Here is a 19133-nt window from a genome sequence, read left to right as displayed (position 1 = left end):
ACAGAGTTTACCATTATAGTCTTCACAGCACAGTACACTGGTTGGTCTCCAGTGACAGAGAGGAAGTGCCACTCCTCACACCAAACTTTTGTTGTTGCTGTTCTGAATGTTTGCTTTTCTTTATTTTTTAGACAGGGTTTCTCTATTGTATCCCAAATTGACCTCAAAGGCAAGATCCTCCTGCCTCACCCTGCTGAGTGCAGCCATCACACCCAGCTCTAAGTACTTTTTTTATGCTATTAAATATTGGCACTGGTTAGTTTTTGTCTGAATGGGAGGGAACCATAGTTGAAGAATTACCTCCATCAGATTGTTCTGTGGGGACATTTTCATGATTAATGACAGTCAAGGCCACTGGAGGTAGAGCCCACACTGGGATATTTAAGAAGCTGAGAAAGCCAGTCAGTAGCCCTCCTCCAGAGTTCCTGTTTCAATTCCTGCCTCCAGGGTTTTTCCTTGAGTCTTTCCCCAACTTCCCTCAGTAATAAACTGTTACCTGGACTCTTAAGAGGAAATAAACTCTTTCCTCTAAAAGTTGTTTTGGATTGTGTGTTTATCCCACCAACATAACCCTAACTAGGACAAACACTGCAGGACATGGTATATCATGCCTGCAATCCACTCAAGAAACAAAGGCAAGAGAATCAGGAATTAAGACTATCTTTTGAGGCAAGCCTAGGTTGAAAAGTTATTAAATATATGTGATATAAGGATACAGCCCCAGAAATGTTTGCTTGCTTGCTTCCTTCTTGTGTGATGCTGGGAATAACACCCAGGGCCTCATATATGCTGTAAGCAGTAGTGTGGCACAGAGCTACACCCCCAGTTGTAGCTAACAATACTTAAGAATTTTAAATCAAGTTTTCAGGGTTTATTTTATTTTATTTTGGTTTTTCAAGACAGGGTTTTTCTGTGTAGCTTTGGAGCCTATCCTGGCACTCGCTCTGGAGACCAGGCTGGCCTTGAACTCACAGAGATTCGCCCGCCTCTGCCTCCTGAGTGCTGGGATTAAAGGTGTACACCACCAATGCCCAGCTTCAGGGTTTATTTTTAATTGTTGTTTTGAGACAGGGTTTCTCTGTGTAATTCTGGATGTCCTGGAACTTGCTTTGTAGACCAGGGTGATCTCAAACTTGGAAATCCACCTGCCTCTGCCTCCCAAGTGCAAGGATCAAAGATGTGTGCCACCACATTCAGCTGTAGTCATGAGTTTTATTTATGTATATGCCATACTGTTGCAAAAAGATCTTGTGGCACCTCAATAAAATATTTAATACAGTAGAAAGAAACTGAATCAGGGTAAAGGTACATATAAAAGGCTAGAATGAAGTTGGTTAAACTCTGTAAACGTTTTTTTAAATGATCTCAAACTTTCTTTGGGCTTCCTGTTGGCTGAAACCAAGAAAAAGCATGAATAGTTAGTTGCGGATTTTGGTTTAAAGAAACCTAGTTGTCTGTACATGCTAGACACCTGACCCTGAGCACATTGTTCAATTTCTCTGAACTTGAAGTTCATAACCTATAATGAGAGAAATCTTGGGCATTCTAGGATGGATTGGTGAGACTACAAGACAAGATGACTTCCAATTCTGGAAGGTGCTGGGGGTTTCCTGAAGTCCTGTGTCCTCACCAAGCCTTGGTCCCAGCTGTCTCAGAGTACCTAATACCCCTTTCCAGCCTGAGGGAAGGGCAGCATGGGAGAGACATTCCCTGCACCTAGGACTCTCTGGCAGCTCCCCAGTGTCCTGCCCTATACTACAACGCTTCTTTGATACAGCAGGAAGAATAAAATTATCTACAGGAGCCCCCAGTTGTGCCTTTTGTGCTGCCCCAAGGTAGAAGACCCCTTCTTTCCCCCTGAAGAGTGGATTAGATTCAAAGACTGAGGGGTTCCAGTGACTCGGTGATCCAATACTTGCCTAGTATTCCCAACACCCATTCAACACCCATTCAAGGCCTGGCAATCTCTGGGGAGGAATCAGTGATGGAAGCCAAAGCTTCTTCACCTATATAGTTACTCAAACATGAGATGGTTTGCCTTCATAAAAAGGCCAGCAGGTAGTTCTATATACTCCAGACCCCACCTCCTATGAAGTACCCTGCCTGGTATAATACACCAAGGGATGTGTGAGTGCACACGTGGTTGTGTGTATGTGGTAGTGGGAGCCAGATTTCCTTTAGAGCTCACAAACTGGCGGATTCAGGCTTCTTTGCAAAACTCCTTCCCTGCTTTTCATCACTAACAGGACGAAATCCATGTCAGAATTTCCTTGGCTTGGGCTATAAAGAAGGCTCAGATGTTAAGAGCATTGGCTGTTCTTTCAGAGGTCCTGAATTCAATTCCCAGAGACCACACGGTGGCTCACAACCATCTATAATGAGATCTGGTGCCCTCTTCTGACCTGCAGACATAATCCCATATACATAATAAATTAGTCTAAAAGAAAGAATTTTCTTGGCTCTGTTAGTTTATACCATTTTGTTCTAGACTTGACTAGATGGGTCCACTCTTTGGCTTGGTATTCAAAGCTGGCCTTTTGGGGGCTTTTCCCATGGCATTCAAAGTTGGCCTTTGGGGCTTTTCCCATGGCTATCTTAAATGACTGCCAACTCTCAGCACTTCTGGAGCTTGTTGCCAAAATGGCATGAAGATGGCAAAAAACATGATCTGATCAGCCTTGAACCCCTCGTTCTGCCACAGGCTATACTGCTCTGTGATCTTAGGTAAATGCCTCCATGTCATCGTCTTTATCTGTCCATGGGCCCTGTCATAGTCTATTTTTCACGGTATGTCCAGCACACTGATGGTTCTCAGGTAACAGTGACAGGTGACCTGATTTGGAAACCTGGCTCTTCTATTACCAGCCTATGTGACAAGTGACTCACCTGGGATCCAGTGTGACTATTTATAAATGACGAAATGACTGTATTGACCATACAACACAAAAAGGCCTGAAAACAGAAGGAGGGACCTGAAGAATGAATGATTGGGGACTATGGCAGGTCCTGTGTTCCACCCCTGGAAACTATGCCACATGTTTACTCTTCAAACCAATGTGTCCTTGTGTTCCCTTTCCTCAGACTGCTGCTGTTGCCTGAGCACCTCTCACATGGTTGGGCTATGACATCACAAAACACACACACCCAGGACCAAGGGAAAGGTTAGGGTGTGCACAGGCACTGGGAGGGGGTGTCCTCTAACAAGGCCAGAAGGGGAGCCTGTGGTGGTCAGCTGGGTGGGGGAGCTGGATGTGGCTACCACTATAAGTCAGACCTGGCTGGGCTGGGTGTCACTGTCCCTCTTTATTTCAGGGGTGAGTTACTCCTTAAGCAGAACATCATCCAACAATGTCTGGAAGAAATGAAGTCTGCACAGAGCCTGAATCTCCCTACTCAGTGAGATTTTGAAATGGGTTTCCACAGCACATGTTCTAGGAGCAGGCAAAGGGCACAAAGAAGGGTCCTGTGCTAGGGTCTGTTGTATTTGTAGGCAGAGCTGTCTCCCAGGTAGGAGGGTATAAGGCTTTTCCAAAGGAGATTAGGTATGCCCTGCCCTGTGTGACTCCACCCCATACCCTAGAACTGCTAGGATCTGTATTTTCTTTGGTAAAGAAATCTTTGGAGATGGGCAAAAGAACTTCTCTGAAGCTTTAAAAAGAATGTCCAAAGCAGCCATATGCTGGCTTGAAAGGTTTTCAGGGCTATCCGTGTCTAGAGGCACTGTGAGCAACAAGCAGTACCAGGGTAGCTGCCAATACTATTGTATGGTAGCTGATACATGTTCATTTTTACATCCACAATCCCAAGTCCTATCTCAAAGAAAATCCAGAAGCTGAGATCCTAGTCTCCCCTTTCCTGATCCTACCTCCTGGCTTTGCCCGGCAACCACAGAAGGCCCAAGGTCTCTTCTGAACCCCTCTGTGCTGTCTCCCCTGGATTCCCAGGCTGCTGGACCAGCCCACCAAATGACCAGATCAGGATTGACAAGAAGGAGGGATCCTATTCCATCTTGGGGCCACCCTCTCCAGGGACAAAGGCCTTACTCCTAGCAATCCCTGAGTATGAGTACTAGCTTTGAAGGCTCACAAAGGATGTGAGGCCCAAGGCTTTGAGAAAGGATAGGGAAGGAGCCAAGGCCTAGTGGGTGGCCAAGGCCAAGGCTTCTGGTACAGAAGTTGAGATGGGGGAGCTCCAGCCAGCACCCTGTGCTGCAGAGCTGAGCTGCTGTTGAGGAATGTACAAGGAACAGGACGACAAGAAGTAGCCAATGGACCCAGCCAGTGCTTACTTTAGGGTGTGGTTCCTGCCCAGTGTTTGTGATGGTGAACTTCTGGAATGTGGTCAGTCAGAGCAGGGGAGCACAGGGGATGACCACAGGTCAAGAGCTTGAAGCTCAAGGTTACCAGAAGAGGGGCCTGGAGCTGCAGAGCATCAGTGCATAGGCACCAAAGACCTCAGGCTCTGCAGAGCCTTGGAAAGGGCACTGGAGATGGGAAGAGTTAGGTGAGGTCATCTTATCTGTAAGATGTGGCTATCGTAATAACACAGCCTGCCTTACTACAACTGGGGTGCTGCCCCTTTCGGCTTTAGTCACCTCCTCTGCTCAATGGGCTTAAGGATCTCTACCTCCAAGGGAAGCAGGGGAAAGAGTCGAAAGGGTAAATGCAGGAAAAGCCCTCAGTACAGCATTCTGCAGTGGAAGTGTCATTGCTGGGTGCTGAGGAAGTACTGCCTTGGCTGTCATCAAAGCTAATACCTAGCCCAGGACACCCCCAATTGATAGTGATTCCAGTTTTAGGAGTTGGTCTGTACAGCCCCTACTCCTCTGCTGCCCTCCTCTGTGAACATAGGTCCCCATTCAGACCACAAAGTTGAGGGTGTAGGTGAGCTGGTGGCCATTGTCCCAGGCGTAGAGCACCCGCTCCTTGGGATTGTAGTCAACTTGAGTGGTGTAGGAATACTCATTGAGGAAGGACAACTGGGGGTGAGCATCAGTGCCTGTGTGGGTGTCAAAGGCATAGGCCACCTGGCCTTCACGCTGGTTGTAAGTATCCACAGCGTACAGGATGCCACACACCAGGAAGCAGTTCCCATAGGAGTTCCTCCTCAGCCGTGTCTTCCACGTGGTCTCCTGGTGCACAGAAAGGTCTCCAGGGTCCAGGCGGCTTAACACAATCACCTCATGCTGGGTTTCATCTTGCTCGTCCACAGCTGGGTAGATGACCCACAGACCACTCTCATCTACAGCAAAATCAATGTCTGAGTGGCCACGCCACTTCCAGGGTGTGGTGTCCTCATAGACCACATCAGGCAGCAGTGCCCAGGAGGCCACAAAGCGCTGATGCAGGTCATATTTGATGATGTTCTTGGTGAAGGCACGGTTGTAGTAGAAGGCACCCTGGTACACCACATGGCCTGTGCCTATCCAGTTGTAGGGTAGCTTGTACATGTTACTCCATCGACCTGCATATGGAAAGTGGAGAGTCATACCAGAGTATCCTGGGCAGCTCCAGCCCACCTGCGCTGGTTAGTTTCAATCAACCTAGAATTGCCCAGATCAGATCAGCCTGTGGCCAAATCTGTGAAATATCATCTTGCTTGATGATGAATGTGGGAGGGGAGGGCTGGGGTGGTACCATGTCTAGATAAGTGGCCAGGGCTATATAAGAAAGCTAGCCGGCTAGCTGGGTTGGATGTAGAGGTGTACGCCTTTAATCCTAGCACTTGAGAAGCAGAGTCAGGTGGATCTCTGTCAGTTCAAAGCCAGGCTGGTATACATAGTGAGTTCCAGGACAACAAGGGCTACATAGTGAGAACCTGTCTCAAAACAAAACAAAACAAAACAAAACAAAACAAAAAGACAAACAACAAAACACACTGGGCAGTGGTGGTGCACACCTTTAATCCCAGCACTTGGGAGGCAGAGGCAGGTGGATCTCTCTGAGTTTGAGACCAGCCTGGTCTACAGAGCTAGTTCTGGGACAGCCAGAGCTACACAGAGAAACCCTGTCTCGAAAACAAAGCAAGCAAACAAACAAAAATCCCTAAATTCAACAAAACAAACAAAAAGAAAGTTGGCTCAACATGATCCAGAGAGCAAGCCAGTAAGCAGTGTTCCTCTGGGCTTCCTGCCTTGATTTCTTGGCACTGACCTCCCTCAGTGATTGAAGTATAAAGTAAATCCTTTCCTCCTCAAGTCTCTTGGGCTTCATGGTGTTCATCACAGCAACAGAAAGCAAACTAGAAAACCACCCATTCACCAGAGAGACCAACAAAGGTTCACCAGTGCCCAACAAGTTTTTGGCACCAAAACTTGACTATGTGGCTGGACCTGAGCCCACCATCTAGATCATACAATAGTGCCACAAAGGGAGTACTAACATTACCCATGAGTCCTGGCTTCCAGGTCCCCAGTAGTGATGGTGGTAGCTAGGATTGAGGTGCAGGATGATGCTAACCGTGTGCTCTATCTCAGAGACTTTGCATATGATGTTCATTGAGTCAGGTTTGTTTCTCCCCATCCAATCTGCATAGGAAATGCCTACCTGTCTTTCAGTGTCCTTAGCCAAGGTGACCTCCCCAGGTTACAGTAAAGGGTCTACCCTAACACTTTGTCTTGGCACTTGCCACATCTGCCAGCCTATGAGCTGCTCCAGACACAGACCAAGCCAATTTTGAACTTTGAAAGGATGTTAGCTATTCCAGGACATTCTCTATGATCCCATGGTTCTCCTTCATGGGGCTGACAGGGTGTACCCCAGCCTATTCTCACTACCCCACTCCATGACACCATGCTGCTTCTGTCAGGCCTCTACACATGTTGAGCCCTCTGTCTGGAACACCTTTCCTTCTCTTTCATTTTCCTCCTGATCCTACACAGAGCTCAGTTCAGCACTGGAAGCCCCCTGAAGTCTTCCTGTGTCTCCATGGTCTTCCCACAGAGTTCTGAACTAGATTGTCCTAAACTGTACCACGAAGGCTCCTTTAAGTCTTTGCCTCTTCCAGAATATGAGTTTCTGGAAGGTAAGACAGTTTTAATGCCCTCTCCCCTCATCCTGCTCCAGATCTAATAACCAAAAATCCTGACCCTCGTGCTAACAAGTCCCACTGAGTGCCTTGCCCAGAGTTGTAACTCTTCAAAGGCCTGAGGCCTTCTTTCTTGGAAAGCAGGCAATAATCTCATGGATTTAGGAGGATTCAGAAAATGTGAGTGGACACTGAGCTGGATAGGTTTTTTTTTTTTTTAACTATATTCAAAACTTTATTTCGTATATTCTTTTTTTTTTTTTTTTTTTTTTGGTTTTTCGAGACAGAGTTTCTCTGTGTAGCTTTGGAACCGATCCTGGCACACTCTCTGGAGACCAGGCTGGCCTCGAACTCACAGAGATCCACCTGCCTATGCCTCCCAAGTGCTGGGATTAAAGGCGTGCACCACCAACACCCGGCTAAGCTGCATAGTTTTTGTTTGTTTTGTTTGAGACAGCCTTGGCTGTCCCGGAACTCACTATGTAGACCAGACTGGCCTCCAAATCACAGAGATTCAGGCTGGCCTCTGCCTTCTGATGTTGGGATTAAAGGTGTCCTGACTTTCTTTGATGATGAACAGTGATATGGAAGTATGAGCCACATAAACCCTTTCCTCCAACTTGCTTTTGGTCATGGTGTTTCATAGAAGCAATAGAAACCCAAACTAGGCTGGGTGTTGGTGGCGCATGCCTTTAATCCCAGCACTCAGGAGGCACAGGCAGGTGGATCTCTGTGAGTTTGAGGCCAGCCTGGTCTCCAGAGCGAGTGCCAGGATAGGCTCCAAAGCTACACAGAGAAACCCTGTCTTGAAACCGCCCCCTCCAAAAGAAACCCAAACTAAGACAGACACACATAGCAATTGTACAGAATACTCAGCAAGTGGACGCTCAATAGTAGGTCACACTCATGAGGTCACGAGGCAGGACCTTATCTATCTCCTTTGCCCCTGTATCAAGTTCCCAGCAGTGGATACCAGGATTCTCTGGGTCCTCAGACATCCTTCCTTAGGGCAGCTAGCTACCTGGAGGTAGGACAGCCTGGACATTGGAAATTACAGGCACAGGAAGGGCCAACCACACCCTTTCCCCTTTTCTCTCTCCTACCCAGCTTCTCTGACCTTGTTTGAAATTTTCCAGGTTTCGAAATTCCACCAGGCTGTTTCCATAGTAGTAGTTGGTGACATAGATCCTGTCATCTAGAGCTGTAGGGTCTTTCATCCAAGCCCCTTCATGGCGCCCATAACTGTGGTGCTTCACAGGGGGGTCCACAGCTCCGAGGGTACCCTCACAGCTGTCCTCCCTACCTGTGAGGAGCAAAGGACATGACATTTGACATACAGAGCCACTAGTTCTAACCCAGAGCAGTGGGTCTAGGAAAGTGGAAAGTGATCCAGGTATCTTTTTTTTTTTTTTTTTTTTTTTTTTTTTCCCCCTGAGACAGGGTTATACTGTATAGCTCTGGATGTCCTGGAACTGGCTCTGTGGACCAGGCTGGCCTTGAACTGAGTGAGATCAGCCTGCCTCAGCCTCCCCAGCCATGTGCTACCATGCCTGGCTTATCCGAGTCCATGTTAACTCTCTCAAAGGTTGGTGACCTTTGGCCTATGAGCAAAGCAATACCTAATCACTGGAAAAAACAGGAACAGTCAGGAGAACAGAGGGGATGTATTCCATTCAAAGTCTAGCATCTACTGTATGGAAAAATAAAACACAAAAAAAGAGGCCCATCTCAGAGAGGCAGAGAATAGAATGGTGGGTAATAGTGGGTTGGGAGATGCTGACCAAAACTTCAGAAGTACAGTTTGACAGAAAAATGACCTCAGGGTATCTCTTAACACTTGAAAATCAAAGCTGGGTGTCGTGAATGCCTGTAACCCTCAGATTGTGAAAGCTGGGGTAGGAAGATAGCCATTGCTGTGAATTTGAGGCCAGCCTAGGCTATATAGTGCCAGGCCAGTCAAGTTACATAGCAAGACCCTGTCTCAAAAAGGAAGGAAAGAAGCAGGGTGGCAGGGCATGCCTTTAATCCCAGCACTTGGGAGACAGAGGCAAGAGGATCTCTGAGTTCAAGGACAGCCTGGTCTACAGAGCTAGTTCCAGGACATCCATGGCTACACAGAGAAAGCCTGTCTCAAAAAACCAAACTAAAACAAAGAAAAACAAAACAAACTCAGAAACCAAAAAACAAACAACAAAAGAAAAAAGAAAAAAAGAAACAAACAAAAAATAGCCCAAGAGTACTAGGGGCGTAGCTCAGAGGTGACAGCTGGACGCCAAGGGCTCAGTCCTAACCCTTGAAACCTGAAGAAAACAGACTGGAAAGAGGATCTAAACAAAGATATCAGTGGCTGAATTTAGTTATAGGGTTCCAGGTTGCATTTTAAAGAGAATTTATTGTAAATATACCTGTTTAATAGTCACTTTAAATGTTGGTAGTTTTTCTGTAAAGGCTCCTGGGATAACTATGTTAGGCTCTGAGGGACAAACTTCTTTCCCATAGTATTTCTTTTTCCATGTAACTCTTTAAAAATGCACAGCAGAGCCACGCAGTGGTGGCAAATGCCTTTAATACCAACACTGCGAATTTGAGATCAGGCTGGTCTACAAATGAGTTCCAGGACAGCCAGGACTGTTACACAGAGAAACCCTGTCTTGAAAAAAAATAAAAATAGATAAATGCCAAACAAACAAATAAATTAAATGTAGAGCTGGAGGGGTGACTCAGCAGCCAAGAGTGCTTGCTGTGCAATCTTGAGGCTTTGGGTTTGGATCTGAGCACAGGTCTAGCAAGTAGGTCTTCCCACACACACCTGAACCCCCAGTTCTGAGGGGCACACACACCACAGTTCTGAGGTCCACACACACCTGAAAACCCAGTTCTGAGGAGCACAGACCCACACATACCTGCAAACCCAGTTCTGAAGGGCACAGGTCCACACACTCCTGCAACCCCAGTTCTGAGGGGCACAGGTCCACACACACCTGCAACCCCAGTTCTGAGGGGCACAGAGATAGGAAATTTACTGGTATTTTCTGGCTTTTAGCCAAACCAAGAAAACAAAAGCCACAGTTTTAGGGACAGACCTGGCCTCAAAAAAAAAAAAAAAAAAAAAAAAGGAATTGATAGAATAGATAGAGAGAGAGAGAGCTCTTTTTTAAAAAATTAAAAATCTTGGGGGCTGGAAAGATGGCTCAGAGGTTAAGAGCACTGGCTGCTCTTCAGAGGTCCTGGGTTCAATTCCCAGCAACCACATGTTGGCTCACAACCATCCATTATGAGATCTGGTGCCCTCTTCTGGTGTGCAGATATACATGGAAGCAGAATGTTGTATACATAATAAATAAATAAATCTTTAAAAAAAACTTGCAGGCTACTGTAAAACCCATTGTAAAAAAAAATTAAAAATCTCAAACTAAGCCATGCATAGTGGCACATGTCTATTATTCCAACTCTAAGGAGGCTAAGGCAGGAGGGTATGACCTCCAGGTTAGCCTGAGGTACAGCAAGAACCTGCCTCAAAATAACTAAAACCAAAAACAACAACAAACCAAACAAAAAACCAGAAACAATTTGATAAAGCTGAATATTCTTGAATCAAGAACCAAACAAGAAATGAATTGAGCTTTTCTGACTCTTAGGAGACTTTCTCACCTTGGCTAGGGTTTTCTGGATGCAAATGTGGCTCCTTGGGCCAGAGAGTGGTGATAGGAGTTGGGGTGGAAGTAGAGATGTCAGGTACCAAGCTGGCTCCTTCTGAAGGCTGCGGCATAACTCCATTATGTTTGGCAGAGTTCGGCTCTGGAAGCTTGGTCTCCATCTTGGGTGGTACTTTCCCCAGCCAGGAAGTGCCCTTGAGGGTGTTGTCTGAGGAGAAAAGAGGACTCAGTGCCCATGCCCAAGTAGTGCTGATGCACAGGTCTGCCACAGAACTCCTCAGGGGCTTCTCTGACCATTGTGGAGTTGAAAGGACTCAAGTAGGAGATGGGTAGACTTCCTAGTAAACAGGGTAGGACTTTCTGTTGATCACTCTGTCCTGGGGCCCAGCTCTGCCAGTCCTTTACTGGGAGAGTTTTTAATGAGCAAGCCCTCACTCCTCTTGTTCCCACCTCTGTAAAATGAGTGTTATTACAATAGTGTTGATTAGAGGAAAATGCATTTAAAACATTTGCATTGATTCTGCAAACATGTGGTGGCAAATACGAGGTTCTTTTTTCTCCTAAGTATTAAGTACGCTGTTCCAATTCTGTTATGCCTTAAACTTAGTTCCAAGGACAAAATTCCTTGTTCGGGATTGAAGACTTTCTCTCAGTCACCTTCCTGGGGACCTTCGTAGCTTTAAGCCTCCTTCATCTAGTGTTACCCCAGCCAAGGAAGGGATGGATGCAGCCAGTGTCTTGTCAGTTCTAGACCACAGATCTCTGTCATTGCCTCTGCCCTTGCTCACCTCCCACACTCACCTCTCTAGCTGTGCTTGTACCTTCTGGGTCCCCACTGCTGGCACAGGCTTAGCTGAGTGGGCTCCTCTTTGCCAGCAGTTGGGCAGGCCACTCTGTCCCCATACCTGGGACCTAGAGGAAGTGGCCTTGGAAGCCTGTCAGGACAGGGGGCTTGTTCCCATGAGCCTTTTTGGCAGTCAGATGCCCAAAGCTGTGCCTGGGCAGTGGCCCAGCCAGGGCTCAGAGGCCCTGTGCTGTGCCAGACTAAGCTGGCAGGATTCAAGGACAGCAACTGGCATCTGGGACTGGGGAGGAGGGTACACCCTGAAGGGCTCAGAAATGAAGGGACTTTTTCTTTTGAGGTGTTTCTCTCTTTTATGAATGTGTGTGTGTGTGTGTGTGTGTGTGTGTGTGTGCCCATGTTCATGTGTGGGGTGCATATGTATGCACGTGTGTGGAAACCAGAGTAAAACTTTAGATATCCTCAGAAACACTATCCATCTTCTTTGAGACAACTAGTTAGGCTAGACTGGCTAGCCAGTGAGCCTGAGGGATCTTCTTGACTCTGCCTTCCCAGTGCTGGGATTACAAATGTGTGCTATCAGCCTGGAGAGATGGCTCAGTGGTTAAAAGCAGTAACTGCTCTTCCAGAGGACCTGGTTTCATTTCCCAGCACCCACATGGAGTTCACAACTGTCTGTAACTTCAGTTCTTGGGGTTCTGGAATTCTCACACAGACATGCGTACAAGCAAAATACTAATGCACATAAAATTAATAAATCTCGACAGGCGGTGGTGTCGCACACCTTTAATCCCAGCACTCGGGAGGCAGAGGCAGGTGAATCTCTGTGAGTTCGAGGCCAGCTTGGTCTCCAGAGGGAGTTCCAGGACAGCCTCCAAAGCTACAGAGAAACCCTGTCTCGAAAAACCAAAAATAAATAAAATCTCTAAAATCAAATAAAAAATTATTTTAAAAAGGGGAGGGGGCTGGAGAGATGGCTCAGCAGTTAAGAGCACTAGTTGCTCTTCAGAAGATCCAGGTTCAATTTCCAGCACTCACATGACAGCTCACAACTGTAACTTCAGTTCCAGGGTATCTTACACCCTCATATAGATATATATGCAGGCAAAGCCCAATATACATTAAATAAATATTTGTTTGCTTGCTTATTTGTTTTTTTGAGACAGAGTTTGAGACAGAACCTGGCTGTCCTGGCTGTCCTGGAACTTACTCTGTAGATCAGGCTAGCCTCAAACTCATAGATTTGCCTGCCTCTGCCTCCTGAGTACTGGGATTAGAGGTGTGCACCACCCAACTCGGGGCAAGAGTTTCCACATAAAATGGAGCTGCAATGGGCTTCCTCACAATCTCATACAGGCCATGGTGCAGAGATACTGTGGCAATTGGGCTTGAATATAGCATGGCTGATTCCCTCCATGGTACACAGAGGCTGACTCTCCAAGCCCCAGAGCATGCTGCATGACAGATTTAGCTTTTATTATACAGACAATAAAAAAGTTTATGGGCAGTGTGCTACAAGCTGCTTGATGGTGGCATAGACAAGAGTCCAGGTGGTGAGCACCGATCCTAGTGCTGGCAGTAAACATACCCCTGCCATGTTGAAAAGCCAGCTGCTAAAACATCCACTTTAATTTTTAGCCATGTTGTTTAGCTGATATGACTCATGCGGTCAGAAAAAGATAGAGATATTAGTAAAGACTGATTCAGATGAAGAAAAACCTCTAAAGGGTTTACAATGTGTTTCAAAATATACTTAGGCTTGGGAGAGAAAAGAAAAAGGATAAAGTGGTTAAAAAAGAAATAGAGTAGCTGGGTGCTGGTGGCACATGCCTTTAATTCCAGCACTCAGGAGGCAGAGGCAACCAGATCTCTGTGATTTCAAGGCCAGCCTGGTCTACAGAGTGAATTCCAGGACAGGCAAAAGTACACAGAAACCCTGTCTCAAAAAAGTGAAAAAACAAAAGTAAAAGAAATAGAGTAGGGGCTGGAGAGATGGCTCAGGGGTTAAGAGCACTGACTGCTCTTCCAGAGGACCTGAGTTCAATTCCCAGCACTCACATGGCAGCTCACACCTGTCTGTAACTCAAGTTTCAGGGGCCCTGACACCCATGGCAAAAACACCAATGTACATAAAATAAAATATATAAAAAGAGAATAAAGGTAAAGCATTAAAAAAATGAAATAGAGTAATAAAAAAGCCCCATAAAGATGGAAAATACAGAGACTCTGGATACTGTATGTTATTGTGTTGTCTTTGAATTGTTCAATTGCTGAAGAAGGAACAACTGCTAAAAGACATTTGATTATAAATGCTGCTGAAGGGGCTGGAGAGATGGCTTAGTGGTTAAGAGCATTGGCTGCTCTTCCAGGTTCAATTCCCAGCACCCACATGACAGTGCACAACTGTCTGTAACTCCAGTTCCAGGGGATTTGACACCTCTACACCAATGCATATTATGAAATAAAGTTAAGTTTTAAAAAAATGAAAAAAAGTAAATGCTGCTGGATTAATCCAACTTGTATATTTTGACAATGCCTTGAATTCTAAATTTAAGTCTAAGGACAGGTTACTTTGGAAAAGAGATTTTTGTTTTTGTTTCCACAGAAAATGAAAAGCTGTGGATTCCTTCCAGACTAATATGTTTTGATCAAGCAAGACCCCCTGAAGTAGTGGCCCAGGTGATCCAACATCCAAAATAGCTAAGATGACACAGCCTCTCAGACTAGGAAGCCAGGATTTGGCCAGGTTTTTGGGTTTTCATGGGATCCTATGGTATCCTGTGCCTCCAAACAGCAGAAAGCAGTTTGGAGAGAACTATGCCCAAATTCCCAAATATTGCTTATAAATGTTTGTTTTCATTTAAACTGTGTTGATTATAAATGGTTAATGATCACAGTCAATCTCCTTCTAAAGAAAAAAAAGGGGAATATGATATAGAAATGAATACTCTATAATGGTATGGGTTTTGATTTATTGATACAAATTTAATGTCAATTTTGTTATATGTATATTTCTCCTCTTGTTTAGGTATTGTGTTTATACAACTCTTTTAAAATATAAAGTATAATTAAATTCAGATTATAGTCACCTACAATAATCAAAACTTATAGTTATGCTATTTAGATTTTCTAAACATACAGAGATATATTTCAAATGGATAGATATTCTTCAAACCTTTCAATGACCTACAGAATATGGCATTTAGAATGGTTTAGGGTTTTCATGAAAGTGACTACAACTGCTCCTGGCAACACCAATTACTTCAGAGAGGAAGATGGGCATTGAAGAAACTCGATATGGAGTTTGCTTTCAATATGGTGAGACTAGCCATTTGGGTAAGAAACTGCTCTTGTCTGGACTGTTTGACTGTATAAACTGGACATTCAGGACCCATAGGAAAGTGACTGCTGAACAGTCCTACAGGGTTCCTGCTTCATGGAAAAGTCTGCCAGACATTCTTCAAGACACATAGAAAAATGACTGACAAACTGCCAATACAGGTGGACAGTTTAAAATTTCCTGCTTCACTGAGAAGTCTGCCAGACATACTATGGCCTATGGGATGAAAATGGATGCTCCAACATTACAGAAGAACTTTTGGCAACTGTCAAGGCAGCAAGATGTCTCTGTCAATTCTAGAGTTTATATATTATTCTTCTGAGATCTTTGATGGAGTTGAAGACAGATAGTTATGGTTTTCTTTAGTTATGATAAAAAATAAGTTACACATAAAACTGTAGACTCACAAAGATAGGATAGATGATAAATTTTGCTAAATGTTAATAGACTATATATTGTTAATTATAGTTCTTGCTTGATAACCATTTTGTTATATATAATTTTACTATGTTAAAGTTAAAACGCTTCTTTTTATTTAGACAGAAAAGAAGAGATGATGGGAGATGTCTCTTATTGGTTGATGAATAAAGCACTGATTGGCCAGTAGCCAGGTAGAAGTATAGGCGAGGCTATGAGACAGGGAGAATTCTGGTGAGAGGAGGTGGAAAGAGGCCGCCAGAAAGAGACGCCATGTAGAGACTGGGAAGATAGGATGTGCCATGCGTTCTCTGGTAAGAAAGGGCCATGTAGAAATACATAGATTAGTAGTTATGGGTTAATAATTAAGAGAGAGCTAGCCAGTAAGAAGCCCTAGCCATCAACCAATGGTTTTATAAATTAATATGTCTTTGTGTATTTATTTGGGGCTAATCGGCTGTGGAACCAGGCAGAACAGATACCACCATCTACACTACCTGGCTAAATAAATAAATTTAACACAACAACAAAACAATACTCTAGCCTTGGCATTGACTAGCTGCAATTTACAGGCCAGTGCTGCCAAGTCTGGGGTGCCTTTTTTTGTTGTTTTTGAGTCAGGCTCTTACTGTGTAGCTCAGGCTGACCTTGAACTCTGGCCTCAACCTCTTGAGTGCCTGGGATTTCATCACTGAATCTGATTGGAGGGAATTCTTGAAGAACACTGGACTCTAACAGTCCCACCTCCCCACCTTTGGAAGAACCCAGTTACTTCTTGTGTAGTCCATGGCTGTGATCCAGGTGGGGACACCAGAGACCAAGCTGGCCGGAAAAGTGCAGGGTCTGTGGGTTTTTGTTCAGGAAGATGACATATGAGAGAACTGGAGATGCCAGTCTGGAAGTGAGAGGGCCCATTTTGCTCCCCGGAATCCCCATGCTCTCCCACCTCCACTGTCACAGGTGTGGCTCCTCCCACAGAAATGCAAGCTCTGTGAGGGGCAGGATCCATGTCCACTTCACTCTGTCACTTGGTACATAGCTGACCAGCAGCAAATCTTTGAACAAAATCTATAAAAGGTGAAAACAGCTGTAAATAGAGAGGGGCCTCTTGTATTGCCTCCATTATTTTCTTGCCAGCAACCCTGCCTAGGGTCTTCTACCCAATGTGTGGTTGAGCAAAGAACCCCCAAAAAGTAAACAATAGTGCTGAGGTCTGTGTCTTTGAGGTTGCTGAACAGGCAGGTGGATGTCTGGAGCTGGCCATCCCTCAGATAGGCCCCACTCTCCCACTCACCGGCTGTGGCCTTGGGTGCTTCTTTTTTGGCCTCCTGCCTGGCTGCTTTGTAGTAGGTGAAGCTTTGGACCACAGCCTGCTGCTGTGCCAGGGCATGTGGCCTGGCTGTGGGGTGGGGTATTCTGGCCTTGATGCTCTCCTTCCTCAGCTTCTCCACCTTCAGCAGCTTCTCCTTGGGAGGCTTTGCAAGGCCCTTGTCTGAGAAGCTCTTCTGGATACTGCCATACTTGTTGAGGTCTTTGCCTTGCCTTCCAGCAGTGTCCTGGAAAAAGCAGAAGTCTCAGACTTGGGTGACAGTAAACATAGCAGCTCAGTGTGTGTGAGCTGGAGAGGGGTCAGTGTCTGTGAAGTTCCACGGTGGATAATTTGTCTGCCTGTTTCTCCTCTGCAGTCTTGAGATCCCATCTGGAGGGTTACATGCTCACTCCCAACTCCTGTCCACTGGTTCTCTTGGTTTGACTGACAGGCTGGCTCCTGAGGAGACCTCCTAGCCTTGTCTCTCACTTATTGACCTTAGTGTATAGGAAAGGGGAAGTTCTTGGGTCCCTTTACAGAGTACCCAGAATGCTCCCCATGTTAGCCTTGAAATCCTAGCATCCCGAGAAGTCTTCCTGTCCCATGTTGGTCTGGCTAGCCCTAGGGAATGCTGTGTCTAACATTTGTGAGCCTTGTTATTTTCACTTCCTACTCAAATGCTCTGAGGCTGGCTTGGCACAAGAACACAGGACATGGGGCGCCACCCATTGTGAGACAGGCAGATAAGGCTTGTACAGTATCTGCCGCCTTCTGAGCAGGGGCCAAAGTGGGGCTCGCTTGCACTTGCAGAACAGACATCTCACTGAGCAGGCAGCCAGCTACAGGCCAAGGCACAGGCTTCCTCACGCTTTATTATGTCTAGGCAGTCCCACTTGCAGTCACCAAAGGTGCCACTATCACATTGTCAGCACAGGAGGTTGCAAATTGAGGAGGAAGGGCTGGGGCTTGGCAGTCACAGAGGCTGGCTGCAGCTCTGGCTAAGCTGCCCCTTCTCCCTGTGACCTCTTCATGTTTCTTCATGTGCCAAGTAGGCAGGAGGTCAATTCTACTCGCAGGTTGTGGAATGAACTAAGATGGTATGTGAGAAAGTAAGGTTCAGAGGACTCCTAAAAATATCACCAGAAAATGAGGCTACTGGATTGTGTCCTGCCCATGGCCATGGATGACTGATCTGAGGGACATCAAAGGGTGGCTACTTGTTGCACTCCTGGCCAAGTGACACACTCTGAATGCCACAAGAAAGGATACTTATTCCTGACTTATCTGGCAACTAGGAGGTCAATTTTTCTGCCTGAAGGAGTGGGCTGGCTTTCTTTCTTCCTTTCTTTCTTTCTTTTGACAGCTTGACACAAGCTAGGCTGACCTGGAAAAAGATAACCTCAATTGGGAAAATGCCTCCACCAATCAGCTTGTAGGCAAGTCTATGGGCATTTTCCTGATTATTGATAACTTGATGATCCCAGACTACTGTGGGTGGTACTACCCCTAAGCAAGTGGTCCTGGGTTATATGAGAAAGCAGGCTGAGGAGGCCCATAAGCAGTGTTCCTTCATGGCCTCTGCTTCAGGTCTTTCGTTGAGTTCCTGCCCTAACTTTCCTCAGTGATGGAGTTGTGACCTTACAGTTGTAGGCAGAAATAAACCTTTTCCTCCCAACATTGCTTTTGGCCGTGGTCTTTATCACAGCACTACTTATTTATTTTTTTGTTTTGGTTTTTTGAGACAGGGTTTCTCTGTATTGTTTTGGAGCCTGTCCTAGAACTCGCTCTGTAGACCAGGCTGGCCTTGAACTCACAGAGATCTGCCTGCCTCTGCCTCCTGAGTGCTGGGATTAAAGGCATGTGCCACCAACGCCCGGCTCTACTTCTGAAGGCAAATTAGAACAAGAAGATATGCTAGAACAAGGGACTTTAAGTCTGTGTGAAGACATGCTATCTGCTATGGGTGGAATGGTATTAGTCTTCAGGGGTCCCTGAGGCACTGCCCCCACCTACTCTATACTCACCCAGGGTCCTAGCTCCAGCAGGAGAAGCTAGAAGCAATACCCCTAGGGCCAGAGGGAGGTTTCCACAACCTCATTTCCAGGACTTTGGCAAATGGAGATAAGAATGAATACCCAGTTTAGGGGCCAGTCATCCCCCTGGACTGTGCTTACCTGTGCAAGTCACAAAGTGGAAATACGCACTCCCCAGTTCTTGCTGTGCTTTCTGTTAGCTTGCTCTCAAGGCTCCAAACACATACAAGTCTGTGTTTGGAGGCTCAAGCCCAGCCACCTTCTGTCCCCGTGATGAGAGTGAAGGTCTCACCTGAGCCTTGCTGTCAGGGCTTGAGTCTGGGGCAGTGGCAGGGACAGCAGCCGCATCCCTCTGCAGCAGCTGGAGGCCCAGACTGGACAGTTCCTTCTTAATGCTCATCATGATGGCTGACTGGTTCTCATATCTCTTCAGCTGCTCACCAAGGTGACGTATGCTGTCTTTCACCACCTCGTTCTCCTGGCTCAGGTTGGCCTTGATGTTCTGTGGGGCAGGGTTCATGGTCATTCCTAGCCCTGCTTCTGAGCTGCC

At 46.0% G+C, this 19133-nt stretch overlaps 1 protein-coding gene across 1 annotated transcript in view; it reads right to left on the bottom strand.

Moving 5' to 3' along the window:
* Window positions 1-4858: 4858 nt before the first annotated feature.
* Window positions 4859-19133, bottom strand: part of Olfml2a (olfactomedin like 2A) — a 29972-nt gene continuing 15697 nt past the window's right edge. The window contains exons 4-8 of the mRNA XM_027423648.2: window positions 18876-19085; window positions 16536-16797; window positions 10678-10890; window positions 8144-8329; window positions 4859-5463 (exon numbers count right to left, since the gene is read on the bottom strand). Coding sequence (XP_027279449.2) covers window positions 4859-5463; window positions 8144-8329; window positions 10678-10890; window positions 16536-16797; window positions 18876-19085 — 1476 coding nt within the window. The remainder of the gene's footprint in view (window positions 5464-8143; window positions 8330-10677; window positions 10891-16535; window positions 16798-18875; window positions 19086-19133) is intronic.

The sequence above is a fragment of the Cricetulus griseus genome, chromosome 6, assembly GCF_003668045.3.
Source record: "Cricetulus griseus strain 17A/GY chromosome 6, alternate assembly CriGri-PICRH-1.0, whole genome shotgun sequence".
Classification (NCBI taxonomy): Eukaryota; Metazoa; Chordata; class Mammalia; order Rodentia; family Cricetidae; genus Cricetulus; species Cricetulus griseus.
This window is presented reverse-complemented; position numbering and strand designations above follow the sequence as displayed.